At 38.6% G+C, this 19,266-nt stretch overlaps 1 protein-coding gene across 1 annotated transcript in view; it reads left to right on the top strand.

The window, feature by feature from the left end:
• The first annotated feature begins 4,880 nt into the window (after positions 1–4,880).
• BCKDHB (branched chain keto acid dehydrogenase E1 subunit beta) overlaps positions 4,881–19,266 on the top strand; it is a 108,683-nt gene continuing 94,297 nt past the window's right edge. The window contains exons 1-3 of the mRNA XM_021541604.4: positions 4,881–5,040; positions 7,479–7,556; positions 10,099–10,167. Of these exons, the coding sequence (XP_021397279.2) occupies positions 4,896–5,040; positions 7,479–7,556; positions 10,099–10,167 (292 nt within the window). The 5' untranslated portion in view covers positions 4,881–4,895. The remainder of the gene's footprint in view (positions 5,041–7,478; positions 7,557–10,098; positions 10,168–19,266) is intronic.

Consider the following 19,266-nt stretch of genomic DNA (forward strand, 5'->3'; position numbering starts at 1 on the left):
CTATATGTATATATATACACATAAACATATATACATATACACAAATACATTCAATATAACTGAAGAATCCATCACTCCACATATTTCTGAATCTATTAAGATTTTTGGCATACTTTCTTGACCAGTCAAAAAGCAATTTTCACTTTATTACTGAACAACAACAGCTATTTTAAAACTGCAAGGTATTAATAAGATTATTTCGGTATGACTTCACCTAGTAGTTTTGCTATCAAGATAATAATTTTTGCTTGAGCTACAGTACATCTTCTACAAAGAAATCTAGTTATGATTTGAAGAGTGGAAGTGATGAGAATCCAGCATGTTTTCAGGTAAATTGCTCCTACATTTAATTATCCCCAGGATAAAAATGTGATCCCCATTCCTTGCACAAATTGGATTTAATTATGACTTTTTTTTGGCATTAGAATTGTGAGCTGTCAAGTATTAGAAATCATTTCCCTGTACAGGTATTTCTAGATTAAGCTAGTAGAAAAAAAGAGTTAAATATGATCTGCAGTTTCAACTTAAAACTGATTGAATTAAGCAAAGTGGGACTCTCATCCTGTAATTATGAAACACTGATATGTCATATAAAGAAAGCTGAACAATGTCTCTATGGATAGACACCGCAGTTTCCAGCCTTGATTCATTTAATGTTATGAATTACTCATGCAATTTAAAATAGGACTGTCTTCAAATTAAGTGTGCAGTATTTAAAAATCTAAAAAGCAATTGGTGATGTAACACACAGTTACTAGTCTAGACTGAGTGGGAAGCTCTGTCTTACCACAGAGGTGGGTCATACAGCAGAAAAAATGGGATGATTTCTGACCTTACAAGAAAATGAGTGCAAAACTACGCCATAAAGGCTTCTTTTCCTTTTCCCCCCCTGCTCTTTGCCAGACTACAACTTGTCTGGTTCCAGACAGATTGCCCTGACCTGCTTTTTATTAAAGTGTAAAATAATTATTGGCGTTTATGCTACATTATTGGCATTTATGCTACCTAAGATGAAACCATTTATTTCTAAGTCCTGTTGATCAAAACCATTACTGCTCTGGTCTTGTTTAGTTTGTCTTACTCATTCTTAGGGGTAAGACAACCCTTTCTGTTCCCACATTTAATCTGTACAGGACTGACAATAAAACCAGCCAGGCCAAATGGTAAAACTCTTTTTCACATATCCAAGAAAGAAATGCCTGTCCCTAATCAACAAAAAACCCCATTTGTCTGAGGGAGGAGGGACGGGAGAAAACAGCTTCAAAGTATCAGCACAGAAAGAGAAGGACAAAGCAGACAATAATTAGGGTAGAAGGAAGACAGAAGACAGCAAACAAAACATGAAAATAGCTGTAGTGCCAAGACCTAGGATTAATGTGACAAGAGTGCTCACTAGCAGTTCCTATAAGAGGGGGTAAAACATCTAATCAGCTGTTGGGGTGGAAACATGCAACAAGATTCCTTCCATGAACCACAGAGCAGGGAGGAAAACTTACAGCAACACTATAACATGTCAGACAGAAGTGACAAGAAAACAGCTATGCTTGAAGGAATGCAACAGAAATTGCCTGGATGCTTCATCACCTATAAAAACATAATTTAAAGTAACACCTACTAGGAAATGTGATGAGTTTAAGGTTCAGCTGCAAGCTATGTAAAAATTTTGAGAGATTTTGAAACAGAATAGTAGACTTGGAGCCATATGTTTATGTCCAAATCCAATATTGCAGTTTGCTCACAGTTAGATCCATGTCAATCAGAGGCAACAACATGAACTTCAAGGGAGTTACATCTGATTGATGCTGGCATAAATATGGGCATAATCTGGTCTGGGACAGTAGGGTCTGCAATCATCAGATCCTCATTAATTGCTCTGTATGATTATTCACAAATAATAGTAATCCCTGCCAGAGTTTTTTAATGGCTGTCAACAATACTAAGGATGTGCAAAATGACTAATACACACAGATGGGGAATGTAGTTGATTTCAGCTCTTAATGTCTGCTGTACAGATTTAACAGAAGTGGCCCCAAGTGACTGAACAACTTCCAAAAGAGAAAAATGTATTCAAAATGTAATTGAAGTTGCTGGAATATCTAAGCATATATCAGGAACAACATGGATATAATTATTACCCCATCAGAGCTGGAAAGACATAAATGCTGGGACTAAACTCCACTAAAACATTGTTCAGCCAGTGTACATTTGGATAAACCTCTTTGATTGGCCCGTTAAAAAAGATTTATTTATTTATTTATTTATTTATATTACCAGTGCAAATATCCAAGGCCATGTGGACAAACCATTTTTTGTACTCAAAAGGCAACAACAATGCAGGTGTTAGTATCTATTTCCAGATATTTTTTTTCCCTTTCACCTATGAGGTGAACATCTTACTGCAGATATTTCTTCTTTCCACTGTTCCATCATAAATGCTGTAACTTCCTGTGTAAGATACTGGGCCACATGAGCATACTTTTCCTTTTCAAATTCCATGTATCACCAGGTATAGGAGACAAGAGTCCCAGCATGGCATCTACTAACTGTACATAAGCAGAATATACCTTACAGTTTATAGTATGAGTTTAGCAATTCACAGTAAGTGATACATTAGTAATAGATGTCAGACTCACATGTAAAATAATTCCTTTCTATACTATTGCTCTCCATTTTTAAGTTTTGCAGATCTTGCCACAATGATGTGAAATATAGCTAAATTCCTCCTACTCAGATACATTGTTTTCTGAAAGAAACACAAATATTTGAATAGTAAACGTGGATATTTTCCACTATTAGCAATACATATTACATGATTATGTATCACTTGGTGGTTATTATATTATTATGTTTTCCAGGTCCTAAACTTTATCAAACATCTATGTATTGCCTTCAGTTGAAGTTGGAAGCAACCTCAACTTTTGACATTTATACTCCTTGTTCATTGCAAAGATGGCATTCTATTGTTCGTTAAAATTCTCACCCCCTTTAGAAATTTAGATAGTGTCTTGTTTCCCTGGGATGTACTGGGATATGTTCAAACTTTGATCCCATGACCAATCACTCAAAATTTGAATGCTTTTTCAGCAGTCTCTAAGGATAAAGGGTGTGTTGAAGAGCAAGTAGATGGTCTCCTCAGTTAGCAGGAAGAGTAAGCCTTTTATTTTGCACAAATCTTAATGATTAAGAAATTCTAAATCAACATGAGAAAATATGTTTTCACAAAATACATAATGAAGCAATAGTCTTCAATGAAATTGAACTGTGGTCATTACAGGAATATTCAGTAATGGCTTGGAACTCAGATAGGAAAAAAAATCTAATCATCACAGCTATACATATTTTATGTTAGACAGGAAATCTATCATTCCAGTGTTTAAACTAGGCCCTGTTCATACAGGGTTACATATGAGCCCTCTCACTTGCAAGAGGTGATGCCATTTATATGTAATTCTAATTTCTAGCCTTTTTCTTTGAGGCACAGTACTGAGTTAGAGTTCTTGGAGCAAAGTAAAAAATGCTAGCCAGTATGGTTTGCCTTACAGATAATATCAAAACAGACAGGGAAGAACAACTTAAACAACTTAAAACAACTTGTCACATGCATTGGAGGCTGCATGACAGGGCTTGATGAAGAGGCATGCACAGGGACAAGATGTGAAACACTGACAAAAGGGAAAGGGGGAAAGGATTGACCTGGAGACAGCTGAAATGCAACAAGGATGGGTAAACAGAGGAAGAAATGGAGGCTGCAAAAGTAGACCAAGTAGACCAAGAAGATTCACCTGGATGATGGAAGTAATGTGAGGTTGTCATACTTTGATGAGGAGAACATTAGAAAGAATGTTTTTATAAAAGCTGACAAAGAAAATATGTGCATATGAAAGATCATAATTTCAATAAAATAATGTACCAAAGGTCTGAGCAAGAGTGTTTCAAAGAAAAGCCCTCAGAAAAAATTAAGTTAAAGCAAGGCAGACTGAAAGCCAGGATGGACAGTCAAGAGAGATTTTGAGAGACAGAGTGGAACAGGTAATATCTGCAGGTCTGTGAATTCCTTTCACCCTTCTGGGGCAGCTGCTGGGGTAGAATTTGAGGATTTCAGATATTTATGAAGGGAGCCTAGAAGAAAGATAGAGAGTTTTACAAGGACATGTAGTGACAGGAAAAGGGAGAATGGATTCAAACTGGAAGAATACAGATTTAGATTGGATATTTGGTGAATAATTCTTTACTGCAAGAATGGTGAGGCATTGGAAAAGGTTGCCCAGAGAAGCTGTGGATACTCCATCCCTGAAAGTGTTCAAGGCCAGGTCGGATGGGCTCTGAGCAACCTTGCCTACTGAAAGGTGTCCCTGCCACTGGCAAGTCTGCTGGAACCAGATCATCATCAAACCAGTCTGTGATTTGTCGACTCTGGGGTGGTGACACGACAACCCCTGCAGTGGAAGAAAAGAGAAAAGTTTAAGGGGAGAGGGGAAGCCTTTGGTTTCAGCTGCGACGGTGACAGTACCTAGGCAAAGCCTCCTGTGGCTGTGCCTATGACTGCGGCTATGGCTGTGGCTGTGGCTGTGGTCGCGGCCGTGGCTCGTGGCTGTCCCTGTCCCTGTAGCTGTGGGGGCGCACGGCAGCAGCGCGCTCCCGCCCTCAAAGCGCGCTCCCGCCCTCAAAGCGCGCTCCCGCCCTCAAGGCGCGCTCCCGCCTCCCGCGCGCCCCGCGCTCACCCGCACGCGCCCCAGGCCGCGCGCCCCCCGCGCAGGCAGGAACCCTCCCTCCCTCCCTCTCCTCCACCCACTGCGGAGCCGCCGCTGATTGGTCCGTGCCCCGGCGGCGCTGGCCAATGGGAGGCCGGCCCGGGACCCCGCCTCGTTAGTAGGCGCTGGCGGCGCCGGGCCGGCATGGCAGCGATGGCGGCGGCGGGGCGGGCGCTGCGCGCGGCGCTCCCCGCCGGGCTCTGGGGCCGCCCGGCCCCGCTGCCGGGCGCGCCCCGCCGCACCGCCGCGCACTTCGCTTTCCAGCCAGACCCGGCGCCCAGAGAGTACGGTGAGAGCGCGGCTGGCCGGGGTCCACCCCGCGGGCCGGTCTCAACCTCTCTCTGCCGCCGGGTCCGCCCTGTCGCCGTGCCTCCTTAGGCGGGGCCGCCAGCAGCCCGGTCCGGGATGGCAGCGGGCAGGCAGGGCCCGCCGGGGGCCCGCCGGGGCGCTGCGGGCCGGCCCCGGGCGGCGCAGGCATCCGCACGGTCGCGTGACCCCGCTGCGTCCTCGGCACTCCCAGCCGGGGGTTTTCCGCAGGAATCCTGGGCTGTGGGTGGGAATGCCCTTGTGGGCCGCTGGTGGGGCCGCAGGCCGCCTCGGCGGTGGGGTGGCGAAGTGTTTTGGGCTGTCAGAGCCAGAGCTGCGGTAGGTGGGCCCATCGTGTGCTCAAACCTGCACGGCCATCCTCGGCCCCTGTCCTCTACCAGGAGCTTCTAGAAGTAACTTACTGACTTGACATCTGTCCTGGTTTTTGTGTTGCATGCTTAGGTCATGAGTGTGATAACAAACATATGATGAATAAAGACTGCTGTCTGCTGAAAGATTGGAGGTCATCCTCGTGGTCACATGGTTGAGACTAAACACAGATAACTTGGAAATGAGCAGCGCATGGTGTTTGACTTTTATTTTTGGGATGTGTCCCTCCAAATGGCTAGTGCCAAGTTCTGAAAGAAGCCTGCTGGCTGCAGAACAGCTGCTTCTATCACGTGAACCTGAACCTAACTATCCTCTAGAAACCTTGTTACTTGGTTGGATACCTTGTTGTTGTATCTTGATCATGATCAACAGAAACAGAGTTTCTGCTAATGATAAAGATAAACAGGCGACCAAGGTCCCACATAGTGAAGCTTGTGTATGGCAGGTCCCTGCTTGAGGTCATGCGAAGAAGCTCTGGGGTGGCATGCCATTAATTAGTAGAAAGTTAATTCCCTGTGACTTAAAATACACTTCAAAATTCTGTGGAAAAGCAGTGGAAGTGAAATAAAATTATAGCAATACTGCTCCTGATATTGTTGAGATATTGCTTTTCCAACTTCATAGGTCAAATCTAAAAGATACAATTAGTTCCCCCTTTCCTCTGTGGGGTTTATATGAAGGCCTGTGTTATAAGCAAGAGAAGCAGGTTAGAACTATCGTAATACCCATTTATTTATATACAATACTGGAAGGATGTTATCTTGTAGAAAAGATAACCTAAGTACTAATGTGGATGGATGGCTAGGGAAAGAGGGAAACAGCTGCCATTCCCGAGCTTTTATTCTCTTTTTGTAAGTTTTGTTCATTAGGGCTTTTGTATAACCGGAACAGTTCTCATAACATTTTCTTTTCAGTATTTTCCTCTCCTTGAAGGGCCATGTAAAGTATAACAAGTCAAGTTACCAAGCACAGGAATGTGTAGGAATGCAGCTGCTCAGATGTAGCATGGCACTAGTCTTCAACAAAAAAATACTAACATTAATTAATGATTTAGAAGAAAGGGAAGCTGAATGTTTGTTGAGAGGTACTGTAACTACTGGGAAAAGGATGTAGTTCACCTTTCTGAATTCTAACACCTATTAGTTCATGTGGGATCTTCATCTAATTATCTTATTTATTTATTTAGCACACTGTGTGTGCTGGAGGTGGCATTCTCCTGGACTGTAGATTCTAGTCATGACTTAAGAGATTTTGCCAGTTAAAGAGCTACCAAATTAAAGAGCAGCCAAGCAATTTCTTACTTGGTTTCTTTTAAGAATTATTTTATTTGCTTGGAGAATCTGAATTGCTCATTGTAGTGAGGACTAGGCTACTGTTTTGGTCCATCTTTGCTTTCAGGTCTCCTTGTTTTTCACAAAAGTGCAGGAAGGAAGAAGGGCATTCTGGTAGCATTGTTCTAAATTAAACAACTTACTTTGCTTCAGCACCAAGTTTCTTTCTTTGAAGTATGAATTTGAAACTTCAGACACTTACTAACTGCAGTGCAGAGAGCAGGCCAGTGGTCTTGAAATTTTCTGATAATAATAGATGTCTGTAAATGGGAAAGGCTGGAGCTTAAAAAATGTGATTAAAGAATGATAAAGTAAATGTCAGTGAATTTTTTGGGGGGGAGGGAAGATCCCAGTCCTCAAAATGGTGATATGTTGGTTTCTTCTTTTGGAAAGGAAGACATTCTTCCCAGTGCTTGACTGAGCTTTGCAAAGCTTCATTTGCTGTAGGCAAGAGCATAGATTTTTGAAAAAAAAAAAAAAAAAATTGGAAGTGGAATTATAGTCCTTGGGAAGGCCAAGTATACAATGCTCAATCCCATCTATCCTATAATTTAAGTTTATTCAACAAATGAATCTTGGGTATTCCTAACAGGAATCTTGTTTTTGATGGTTAAATTTTTAGACATGTTTGCACCAGTGTTTTCTAATGTACTTCACGTTTTGAACCAAATTAAATTGCGGAATGATCACTTTCACACAGGGCAAACTCAGAAGATGAATCTCTTCCAGTCCATAACAAGTGCCTTGGACAATGCTTTAGCCAAAGATCCAACTGCAGGTACTTTATACTTGTTAGTGTATTTTGTTTTATATAAATTGTGTTTTGGTTTGCCTGTGTACAATATTTAATGTATTTCTCATGCCCTGTAAAGTTTGCTGATAAGTTATTACTTCACTTTGATCTCAAATCTTAAAAATGTGTTGCATTAACAGATTACTAATGGATTATATGGTCTAAAATGTAGTTGTATCTTCTGCATTAGCTCTGTGTATTTCACTTGAAAGTGAGGACAGAAGATACATTCTTTAACATGTTTAAAGTATTACTGAGGAGAACTGTCCTTGAGGGCAGCTCGAGTCCCACTAGTAGGAGTTTTAAAAATGTAAACATTACTTTTACATTTCTTAAACTTTCTGTTCCCTAAAACTGGTACGTTTTTAGAGACCATATATTCCTCTCTACATTCTGCTTTCTTCCCTACTCTCCAAAATGAATTTATAGGTTTACTTATTTCTGTTCATTGTTAAGCGTAAGATTTGCTAGGCTTTTGTGGTCTGGATAACCCATGACTTGGAATATGCTACTTCATAATAGCAGGATTTAAAAGGCTTATCGTAAACTATTACACAAAGATATTTACTCCACTTTTAATTCTTGTATACAGTGGGAGGCCTTTTGCTTCTGGTGTCCTAATAAAGGCATGATGATGGCCATTCAGAGATGCTTCATGCCATGAACACACCTGCTAAGGCTGCATAATCTTGTGTAATTTTGGGTTTTCTTTTTAGTTTGTTAGTAGCCCTTTTTGGCACTGCTTGAATCACTGCTCAACCTAAAGTTTGACTAATTGTCTAATCTGTTGGGACAAATTCCATCTTGTCTGTCCAGTACTGTGCCTGTGTACATTCCCTCTCAATCTCAGCTGTTTTAGATGCACCTCGATTAGATTAAATTTACACAATTTAGGGTAAATTAGGGCCAATAAAAGATTTTATTACCATTTCTGTAGAATCAGACGTATAAAAGCAAGTAGAATGTTAGTCCATCAGGAGCCTAGACTCATATATAATCTTGAGCCTTTAGAGAACCAGTTGCTCTAAGGTTCCAGTCTTGCTCCTCAGCTTTGCAGGGTGTAGTTTTTGTAAAGCAAGACCATGTTGGAGTTCTACAGTCCAGATATGAGTTCTCAGAATCACTGCACTTACTGAATTAATTAGGATTTTTCACAATGGAAAACATGTATTTCATATGTTTTTAGTTGTATAGGAATTGAGCAATTGTTGTTTAAATGTGGAAATCCTCATACTTGTGTTGATGAGTATTAGAATGTCTCCAGGAAAATACATTTCAGTGGCTGAACTGAATGAGTAAATCCATTCAAGTTTGTGGATATCAGCATTAAATGGGAAGATTTTTTGTAGATGCCAGCTGGCTCTAAAGTAAGGAGCCATATGGTAACAGAATGAACTTGCAAAGATTTTAAGTACGTAAAACCCCACTCAAATTATTGTTAAAAATGAGAGAAGTGATTTAGGGACATAGTTCAATCATACATTCCATGAGTGCATTCATTTTACATCTTTATAGAATTTATATTTTTTAAGTAGTGTCACTGATGTGATTAGCACAAGTATGTTAATCCCTTTTAGTGATTCCAATCAGAAATTAATTTTATTTCATTAAGAATAGTATTTGAAAGGCAAGAAGGTTAACTTATTATTTTGTGTCCTTTAGAATGTATAGAATATTGAAGAATTGTGGAATAATCAAAACTGACCCTGGTTCATGCAAACAGCTATTAGTGATATTGATGCACATCTTACATGCTTAGAAATTTGAAATGGGCAATAGTTGTTTCTGTGAAACAGATAATGGGTAACAAAACTGTTTTAAGAAAATTCAAAGAAAAAAACACAAACAGATTAGTTAATATGAAGCTAAGTTTTAAAGGCAAATACTTTTCATGATAAAACTTTATTGACTACAAGAATAGTAGTGTTAAATACTGAGAATTGTCCTAGTTATTAAATAGTCATCCTTTCTGTAGAGGAGTTCCTTTGAAGTCACTCTTCAGACTGCTTTGAAGTCTGGCAAGTATGTTTGGAGAAGACTTGACATATTGGATTGACATTTTGAAAAAAACTTCAATTTGATGGTTTTCAAAACATTATATTTATTGAAATCTGTGGATGGAGAATGAAAATGGTTACCAGTTGAAGCAGAAGGCTTAATTTCAGTGACTCACTTGTGACTGAGTGTAATTGCTTTTTGGAATTTTACTCATTTAGTTTTAGACACTATGTTACTATAGGATATATCAAAAAAGTAAATAGCTGATGAAAGCCTAACAGAATAATTTTCATTAATTCTGTTTTGAGACAGCTGTGTTAGTGTTCTGATTCCTAATTAACCTTGATTCTTCATTTGTTATTTTCTGGCCATGCATGAGAAATGTTTAGATCTAGATAAATCTTGAAGTGGAATGAAATGTTAGGAGTTACTTTTGTCAGTGTCTCATATAAAAGCTTTTGAAACATAATTATTTAAAAGTAAGATGTATTGGAGTAATGTTAGCCTCCCCTACTGTTCTTATTTTCAGTTATATTTGGTGAAGACGTGGCCTTTGGTGGAGTCTTCAGATGTACAGTTGGCTTGCGAGACAAGTATGGTAAGTTTATATAATTTATAAATCTGACATCAGTTTCATATTAACATCTCTGCTCTTTTTTTTTTCACCCATTTTGCTGTGAGAAGTGTTGTTACTGGAATGCTAAAAAACCGTAAAATCAATGTTTCATGTATGCAGGCTAATTAGTGTAGAGCATTTTACAGGTCTTGAAAGCTGGTTGTGGAGACAGTAACATGATACAGCTTTTAATTTGGCAATTGCTACTCCCCCACTGGGCTATTACAGAGAAGAAGAGGTTATAACATATTAAGTTTCAGCAGCTTACTTTCTTCAAGGTACAGAGATGACTTGGACCTTTTGAAGCAAGTGATTAAATTTACTTAACGATAATAATGATGTGTTACAGCCATCTTGGAGAACAAACTTCCACCTTTTTTTTGAGTAAACTAAAAAAGGGACAGGACAAAGACTATACTTCTAAGAAGTTTCAGAAACACAACCATATTTAGTTCTCTGCTTCAATTGTCTTGTGTTCTTGCTCTCTAGTTTACATGTTAATGTTCAAATAATTTGCATAGAACTTCTGTTAGCTGTGATCTTTAGTGTTGCTTGTTGAGACTGACTTACATTTCTGTAGCTGGTGTGATATGTTGACTGTGCGTACTAGACTCCACGTGAAAACCAGGCCTCTGAGACAGCAACCAGATGCTGGAAACATAGGCAACAGATGTTATTTGGGAAGTAAGTAACAGGAGCAGATGGTTGCGTAAGGGACCTTCTTGGGTTTTAGTTTAAAAGACAGAAGGGACAAACTTTATATTGTTAGGGTGGTGCTTTGAGGGTCATTTGATGGGCTTTTTTGATGTAAGACAGTCATATAATACTGGAACAAAGGAAAGAGGTTAAATAATCTTTGTAGTAGCATCTTATTGGTAGAATATTCCAATGTGCCAGTGCTGTTCAGAGACTCTATGATGGCCCTGACTGCCCTGACAGAGCACTGGGGGTTTGTTGAGGGAGTGCAAAGGACTGTTTGCACTGTGCTAATCTGGATGATAACCAGCAGTCACAGCACATCAGCAGCCTAGCTAGAGTCAGGTTTATTGCATGGGTATTATAACAAAGGTTTTAAATGAGATTTTTGAGGACGCTATGATGTGACATCAGGAATATTTGGAAAGAACCCCTTTAAAATATAAGAGGGAACATAAGAATTGTATTTATATGAAGTACAATTGTACTTATATGCATTGAACAAGGATTAATGAAACTAGTATTGCCATTTACTCAAAAAGGGTACTGACCTCTTCAGGGTGAATAAGAGGATAGGTTTGATGAAGAAAAAGTAAGTGTTCTTGTTTCAGGTGATTATAAAGTAAAATGGGTGAATATATAAAGTGCTGGTGAGATCAGATTGATAAGGTAAGAAGGTGTCTCTGCATTCATTCATACTATTGCAAAGATCATACTTGCTAGAGGAAAAGTGTTGTCAGCTAGAAGAGAAGGAAAAATTTGAGTAGCTTTTCACTGTTTTCATACATTAATAAAAAGTTTGTTGTACAGATTCTGGTGTTTAGGTCTAGTTAATAGTGATTAAGAGAGAAGGAGGTGGAGAAGGCACGACTTGATGTGGTGGTTTGACCCTGGCTGGAGGCCAGTACCCACCAAAGCTGCTCTAGCACTCCGCTCAAGTGGATGCAGGAGAGAAAATGTAATGAGAGGCTCTTGAGTTGCTACAAGGATATGAAGAGGTCACAAACTGATTACTGCCATGGGCAAAATGGACTTGACTTACAGAAATCGGTTGGATTTATTATCGATCAAAATCAGAGTAGGATAATGAGAAGTAAAAGTCATCTTAAAAACACATTCCCTCTACCCCTCCCTCCTTTCTGGGCTTAACTCCACTCTTGATTCTCTGCCTCCTCCTTCCACCCAGTGGCACAGGGAGACAGAGAATTGGAGTTATGGCCGGTTCATCACTTGTTGTCTCTGCCATTGCTTCTTCCTCATGGAGAGGAGTGCTTTCCCTGTTGTAACGTGGAGTTCCTCCCACAGGAGACAGTTCTCCATAAACTTCTCTAGCATGACTCCTTCCTCTGTGCTGCAGCTCTTCATGAACTGCTCCAGTGTGGGCCCTTTTCACAAGGTGCCCTTGTTCCTTCAGAACAGGCTGCTTCAGCATAGGTCCCACATAGGGTCACAAACTCTGCCAGCAAAGCTACTCCAGTATGAACTCCTCTCTCCACAGGACTGCAGGTCCTGCCACAAGCCTGCTCTGCTCTGGTGCAGGTCTTCCCATGGGATTACAACCTTTTTTTTTTTTTGGACATCCACCTACTCTGATGTGGTTCCTTGAGGGGCTGTAGATGGATTTCTGCTCCCCCATGGACCTCCATGGGCTGCACCAGCACAGCCACCTCACCTTGGGCTGCACCAGTCCATGCCATAGCTTTGTTTCATTCTTTAATTTACTGATCTTGCTGGTAGGCTCATCCTTGGCCAGAGGTGGGTCTGTCCTGAAGCTGACTGACATTGGCTGTGTTGGACATAGGGGAGATTTCTGGCAGTTTCTCACAGAAGCCACCCCTGTAGCTCCTTTCCCTTCTATCAAAACCTGGCCATACAAACCCAATACACAGGGAAAATAAAAGTTCTTTATGATGCTGCTGAGGTGCCCATAAGTAAATGAAAGACAATATCTGAAATACAAGTTTGAACAGAAAGAGAGTCTGAAGATAAGGTCCTGAATTTAGGACTCGTTTACAGAATGGGAATTCAGTTTTATAAGGCAGATAAGAGGACACAGTTTGGTCAGCTTCTTTCTTCATTGATAGTGAAATTCAGTAGAAAACAGGCAGTGGCTGAAGAGGGAATGGCAAAAATGAACTGAAGAATGTACTGAAAATATAGTTACAATGCTGAGGAGAAACAGAAAAGACTGAAAATGCAAAAAAACTGAAAGAATACAGTATTTTGAGGGATGTGTCTGCCTATCAGTGTAGTTTCAGAGATTAAATAAATTCTAGATGAAATGCTTGTTTTATAAAATACTAGACTCCCTGTAAAATAAGGAGGAATTCCAGATAGAAGTGACAACCAAACAACCTGATGACTCTTAGGAGGGAGATTACATACACTTAGTGACTCTTTCCCCATCTCCCTCCTGAATTTACCACCAAATTATAATAGGTGATGCAAGTAATGTAATATGAAATTATTTCTATATGTTGATATAAAATATGAAAGAATGAATGGGTTTTTTTCCTCCTATCCTCTCCTGGAAGAGAGACTGAGTTTTGTTTCATTTGTTTAGTTTCTTTTTCATTTTAGATGAGTAAAATCACTAGGTGGCAGTCTGTGCCTATAAGTTATTTTGATACAAACTGATAGTCCATTTTTAAGCACTTTATAGAGGTCAGGGTCTAAATATAATCTAATATTACAGTAGGAGGAACTTAATATAGTAATACTTAGTGGTAGTATTATAGAGATGTTGGCTGGTGTCCAGAATGTTACTGAAGTCTCTCTGGAGAGACAGAAAAGAAATTTTTCTATTAGAAGAAATTGGGCATTAAATATAAAAGCTGCTTTTTTTTTTTTTTTTTTTTGCAGTGGAATGTCACATTGTATAAACATAGCCAGAGGCCTGTACTAGTAAGTGAAGTTTGACTTTTTAAGGAAATAAATGCAAGCTTTTGATCAGATGAATTTTTAATGTGCTACCAGGAATTATGTTTAAAAATATTTAATTAATGAATTGTATGTAAATAAGTCAGTGTGTGGTAGTTTAATTTTCATGATGGTATGACTAAAGATAGCGTGTTTGTTCCTATACATCTTATGTCAAGGTCTGAAATACATTATTCCAGTTTTCTGGCATTGAGTTGAATGTTTAAAAATCTGTTGCTGTATAATTCTGAAAATGAGTAGACATTCTGAAATATTTATATAGAGTGCCCCTTTCAGATAAGGGAGATAAATGTTGTACAGTTTTTTTCCTTTGTCCCCTCTCTGTGGTCTGGTACACTGGAAGGCATATTCATGTTTTATTTTTTATCTTCTTCCCCATCACCCTCTGTCAAGTTTTTGATTTTCACTGTTTTGCAGAAGTTACATCCTCTAACCTCTAGAGTATCTTTATTGAAATAAGGAATGCCTGCTGTTCCATAGTCCTGCACTCTGGAGGTGTTTCCTGTTCTTAGAGCAGTGTGATGTAAACTGCCTACTGTATTTCTATAGCCTAGGTAATGCATGCAAACATTTTTAATTTTTTTTTTTTAGAGGGGAGTACATTATTATTATAATCCTTCAGAAAAAATGCTGTCCATTTGTCTTTGAGTCTGCAAATGGATTTGAAACAATGATCTTGAAATGGGAGTATATATCCTGTTGCTCCGCCTGAAGTGTGAAATAAAATTTCAACATGTAAAGATCAGTATAATCCACATGACAGAAATATAGAGGAGATCAGAGGTAGGAATTAGATAATAGAAGGTAAAGAAATGGGAGGAAAAAACAGAGGTAAAAACAAGGTAAAAGTGGAGAAAGTGGACAGAAGTGAAGACTGAGAAACAAGAATAGCAGAAATGGTGATGACAAGGGATGTAACTCAGAAGAATGCTAGGGCAGGTGTTTTTTGTGCAACTCAAAAAAAAAAAAAAAGACTTTTCTATCCTCCTGTGGCCAAGAAATGAAAATTACATAAACAGGGAAGTGGTGTGTGTGTGTGTATATATATATATATATATATATAATACTTTCCTTTAATGTTCTTTCTGCCATCCTCCAAACACCTACAGCTTATCTGTAAGTGCCTCTGTGGTGATTTGACCTCAGTGGTGATTTTTCTTTCATACCATTCTGGCCTGCACTTGAAGGGAGAATCTAGTGTGCACTTGCTGCCATGTCAAAAGATTGTCCTTAGTGAGGGTAAGGATCAGGAGCTTTCTGACTATTTCAGAGCTTGATGTTTTGAGAATGTGGAATAGGATCAGTCCTTCCTCAGAACTTTAAGAGTCCAACAGAAGAAAGGTGAGCTTGGCAGGTCTTTCCCCATAGCAGTGCTTGAGTAGGGGCTGAATTTTTTTGGGTGTATATGTTCACTTTTACAGATGAATTTTGCAAATCTTTGGAGGTTCTGCTAAATTCCCTATTGTGCAGCAACCTGCAAATCCTTGTCATGGAATGTCCTCCTGTTTGCCATCAAGGGAGTTTAGGTGACTGTGTAAGTTAGATTCCCAGTATTTGCAGGCCTGAAATGTTTTCGAAGTTTCTGAGCTATTGAAAATTATTTTTGACTGAAAGAATAGTGTAAATGAGTCTTTTACTTTCCAGTAGGGAATTCCTGAATAATGCCATTTTAATTGCCTTGCAACTATTTGCAAAGGCAGGTAGAATATGAATACTTTGAATGGGAGTTTTTATTTCAAAGATTCTCTCAGTTCCAGGAGGATGTCACTGTGCTATCTCCGACCAGAAGCAAATGCTTGCCTAGAGTATAAGAGAATTGGTCTAATGGTGTCCCTCGGGAGTTCTGAACTTACTCCACAAAGAGTTGACTGAGATTCCAAGGCTGACCTTTCTGGAGATAGAGCAGAAATGCTTTTTTTAGCAGTTGTTCTTTTGAGATGTTTTGGAATGAATTTGTCTTTTGCTCATGCGATTAATATGTCACTGTTTGGGATCTTCTGTGTGATTGCAGAGTGAACAAGAGGAAGATAGGTTTCTTCCTTTCTGGATTAATGCCCCATCACCAATTGGAGAGTTTTTGCCTCATGGCTTTTAATTTATCTGTTCTGTTTGGTCTCTGTTATTGCTGTTTCCCTCTTTTTGTATGTCAGTGCACACAGAGATGTACTGCCCACAGCAGCTTATGATACCCTCAAACACAGTCAATTAGAACAAAGTGCTTTTCCCAAGGTTTTTGTGTAACATTGCTGAAATGTTCTAGAGGGATGTTTGCTGCCATTATTAGCAATGCAGTGTTGACTGTCAGTTTGTGGCCTGACATAGTCCCCAAGTTTTTTTCTAATCTACTGCTGTGCAGCCACTAATTGATTTTTTGCTGGGTGGATGCTTGATAAAATGAAACTCAGCAAGAGCAGCTTGTGTCACTCCTATATGTACGTAAGATAAAACAAAATCAATCTCAGATCATTTCCTTTTAGGTAATACTGAGGTACATACATGGCCAGAGACATTAATACATGCAGATAGTAGTAAATGTGTAATAAGTAGCTTCATTTTTCTTTCTCCTTACTCATTTTACCGTTTTGTCATGTAGAGTGGAAGGGGAATGCACAAATAACTTGGAATTTAATTCTCTTTTTTCCCTAATATTTTCAAGCTTACAGGATTGTTTTATATATAATCCTTCATGTCTATTATTATAACTATTATTATTTTGATGCAGCTAGGAATGTAAATATAGTTACTAGGATTATTTTCTTCCAAACCATATTTTAAAGAAAGTGTGAAATAGATAGCAAGCAGATTGTAAATAGTAATTTCTGTCTATTCAGTCAGTTCAGGATATTTTCTTGCAAAATGATAAATCACATGCAAAAAAGGAACATCAAGAGAAGAGGTAACACTTGTATTGAATCCTATGAGAATAGGGAGAATTGAATCAGAAATTTCCCCTGTGGCAAATTTCAAACTCAGCAAAAAGCAAATGACTGAACTACATAAAAACGACAGTTGTAATTGTGAAAGAAAATAGTATCCTTATGTTCCTTATGTCAGGATGACCTAGCCACATTAGCAGTCAGCTGATGCTTTAAAAATTATTTTATCTCTTCCATATTTGTTTTTCTTTCCTTTTTGTTTGCCTTACAAAATTTTCTCTCTGAAGGACAGGGTATGTTTTGGGACAGATCAGCTGGCAAAGGCTGTTTTTAGCCTTCAGGGGTGAAGTTTCTCTGGCTTTCCTACATGCATGGTCCCAGTGCAGGATTATTGTTATGATTTGAAGCTTTTCTTTATTGATCAGTTTCTCTGAATGGTGGTTGCTGCAGCTGGAGGATATAGGGCATCCAAAACCGGATACTTTACTCTTGTATTTTACTGAGTAAAACATGGCTGCTTACAGCTGTTACATCCCATGATAATGCTATCTTGTCGTGCAGCAATAATGTTTATTTACAACACTTGATCCACTCTAATCCCTGATTGTTATTCTGTAGATCTTGTGTCTAAGGTGTAAACACTTGTGTGAGTTTTCAGGGAACACTTCATTCTCAGTAAATGGATCATTTATTTATAGTCCAGTAAACTAATTCATGAATCTTTGTTTATTTGACCAGGAGATGGCTGTACCTAGCTATGCCCAAGGGACACCAGCTTTTCTAAAAAAATAGTAGTAGTCCTTTGAAGATAAGTATTGAGCACGATATTATTCTGTGAGATGTAGCTGTAGAAAACTCCTAAAAGCAAGTTCTGTGTTTTAAGTGAAAGCCTATAAAGGAAAACATGGGTGGGAAGATAGAGCTGTCCCCATGTTGTTATGGTATTTGGTGAAGCTTGTTGGCTGAAGTTTGGATGCGCTTGCAAAAACTGCTTAATGTCCTGATGGCTTTTAGTAGCATGAAATGATGGGAGAACTTTTTGATGCTGAGCTAATAGAAGTAGATATAGTATAGGGTTGTTTTTAAAAAAATTCTGATAGTTTGCCTCCAAAATACATAAATTACCTTAAAATGTTTATATTGTAAATATTTTTGTTGGTGATTTCAGGACATTTTTTATTGTGTAGACTACACTTAATGTTACTGGTAAGGGAGCAGATATCTGTCAATAGAAATTCTGGGTTGTTCTGGTTGTTCTTGTGGTCCCAAATGTTACAGTAGCAAAGGTAAGTACAAGAACACAATTTGGATGGACTGTAATACAATATATTAAGGAAGTGTGTTCTGCATCCCAAAAGCTACTAATTTAGCTGGGTCTTAATTCAGCAAATGGGAAGACACTCTGAGGTTTTTATGTGGAATTTTGAATCAATCATGGTGTCTTTCACATTCTTTTAAAACATAACCGTAGGCTATTATGAGGAGGAGGAAAAACTCAGCTTAATGTAGCATAAGTGTTAGGACTTTACTGAATAAGCAGAGAGTAAAATGTTGTCTTGATGCTACAAAAGGAGGCTACAAGCTTGCTGGAGAAACATGGTGCTTCTTTGGCATAAGTCCTGGTCCTTCTTAAAACATTGCGTGTGGTAGAAGGAAGAAGTTCAGAATTTTTGACATCATGGACATAAGCTAAGGGTGGAACATTTTATTCAGAGTTCAAAATGACTATTGAGTAAATTGAGTAAAACTTAAACAGCCTGGGGTTTGGTTATTGTTATTTCTTTGTGCATAGATTTAAGTGGAGAATTCTGCAGCCTGCTTGCCTGGTTCTTCCAGAACAGTTTGGCAAGACCTGGATTTGTTCTGATTTATATAAATGTCTTTGAACAGTAACATCTGGAGAATGTGTTCCAGACTCATTACACAATAGTACATTTTGTTCATTTTCATCTTAAACAGCCAATTCTTTTTTGAAGATTTACATTTAGAAAAAGAAGAAAACTTGATAAAAAAACTTTCTACACCTTTTGTATCTCTGGGATAATTATATAAATCAGTCACTGTCAGAGCTACATAGCTTTTATTTTAGTTTGTTTTTTTTTCTTTCCTTTTTAATTGTTCTGATAGTGTGCCTGGTGTGAAAATTGTATTTTATTTATTTGGGGCTTGCTGATATTTATTATGTTTCTTTTCCTATGTTGTAAACCTGTTTCAGGGAAAGAGAAGGAATATATTTTTTAATATATAACTTGATACTCAGTGCAGAATAAAAAGAGAAAGCTGTTCTCACATTTTTAAGATATTTCAAGATACATTGCTGGGCAAAAAAGTATGTGCTGCTGAACTGCATAAAAATGGAATTTTCCACTTCAGAAAATACATGCAGTGAATCATGTAAAAACAATATTTTGATATGTCAAGGAGGATGAAACTTCATGTATTAAAGACCCAAGATGGAATTGATGAGTGTAACTAGTCTTTGCAGTCTGTATTAATACCAGGTCTGCAAGCACATTTTGCGTACTTTCTTTTAGACATCTCTATGCCTTTGCAATTCCTTAGGTGGAAT

This window comes from Lonchura striata, chromosome 3 (assembly GCF_050655825.1).
Source record: "Lonchura striata isolate lonStrDom1 chromosome 3, ASM5065582v1, whole genome shotgun sequence".
Taxonomy (NCBI): Eukaryota; Metazoa; Chordata; class Aves; order Passeriformes; family Estrildidae; genus Lonchura; species Lonchura striata.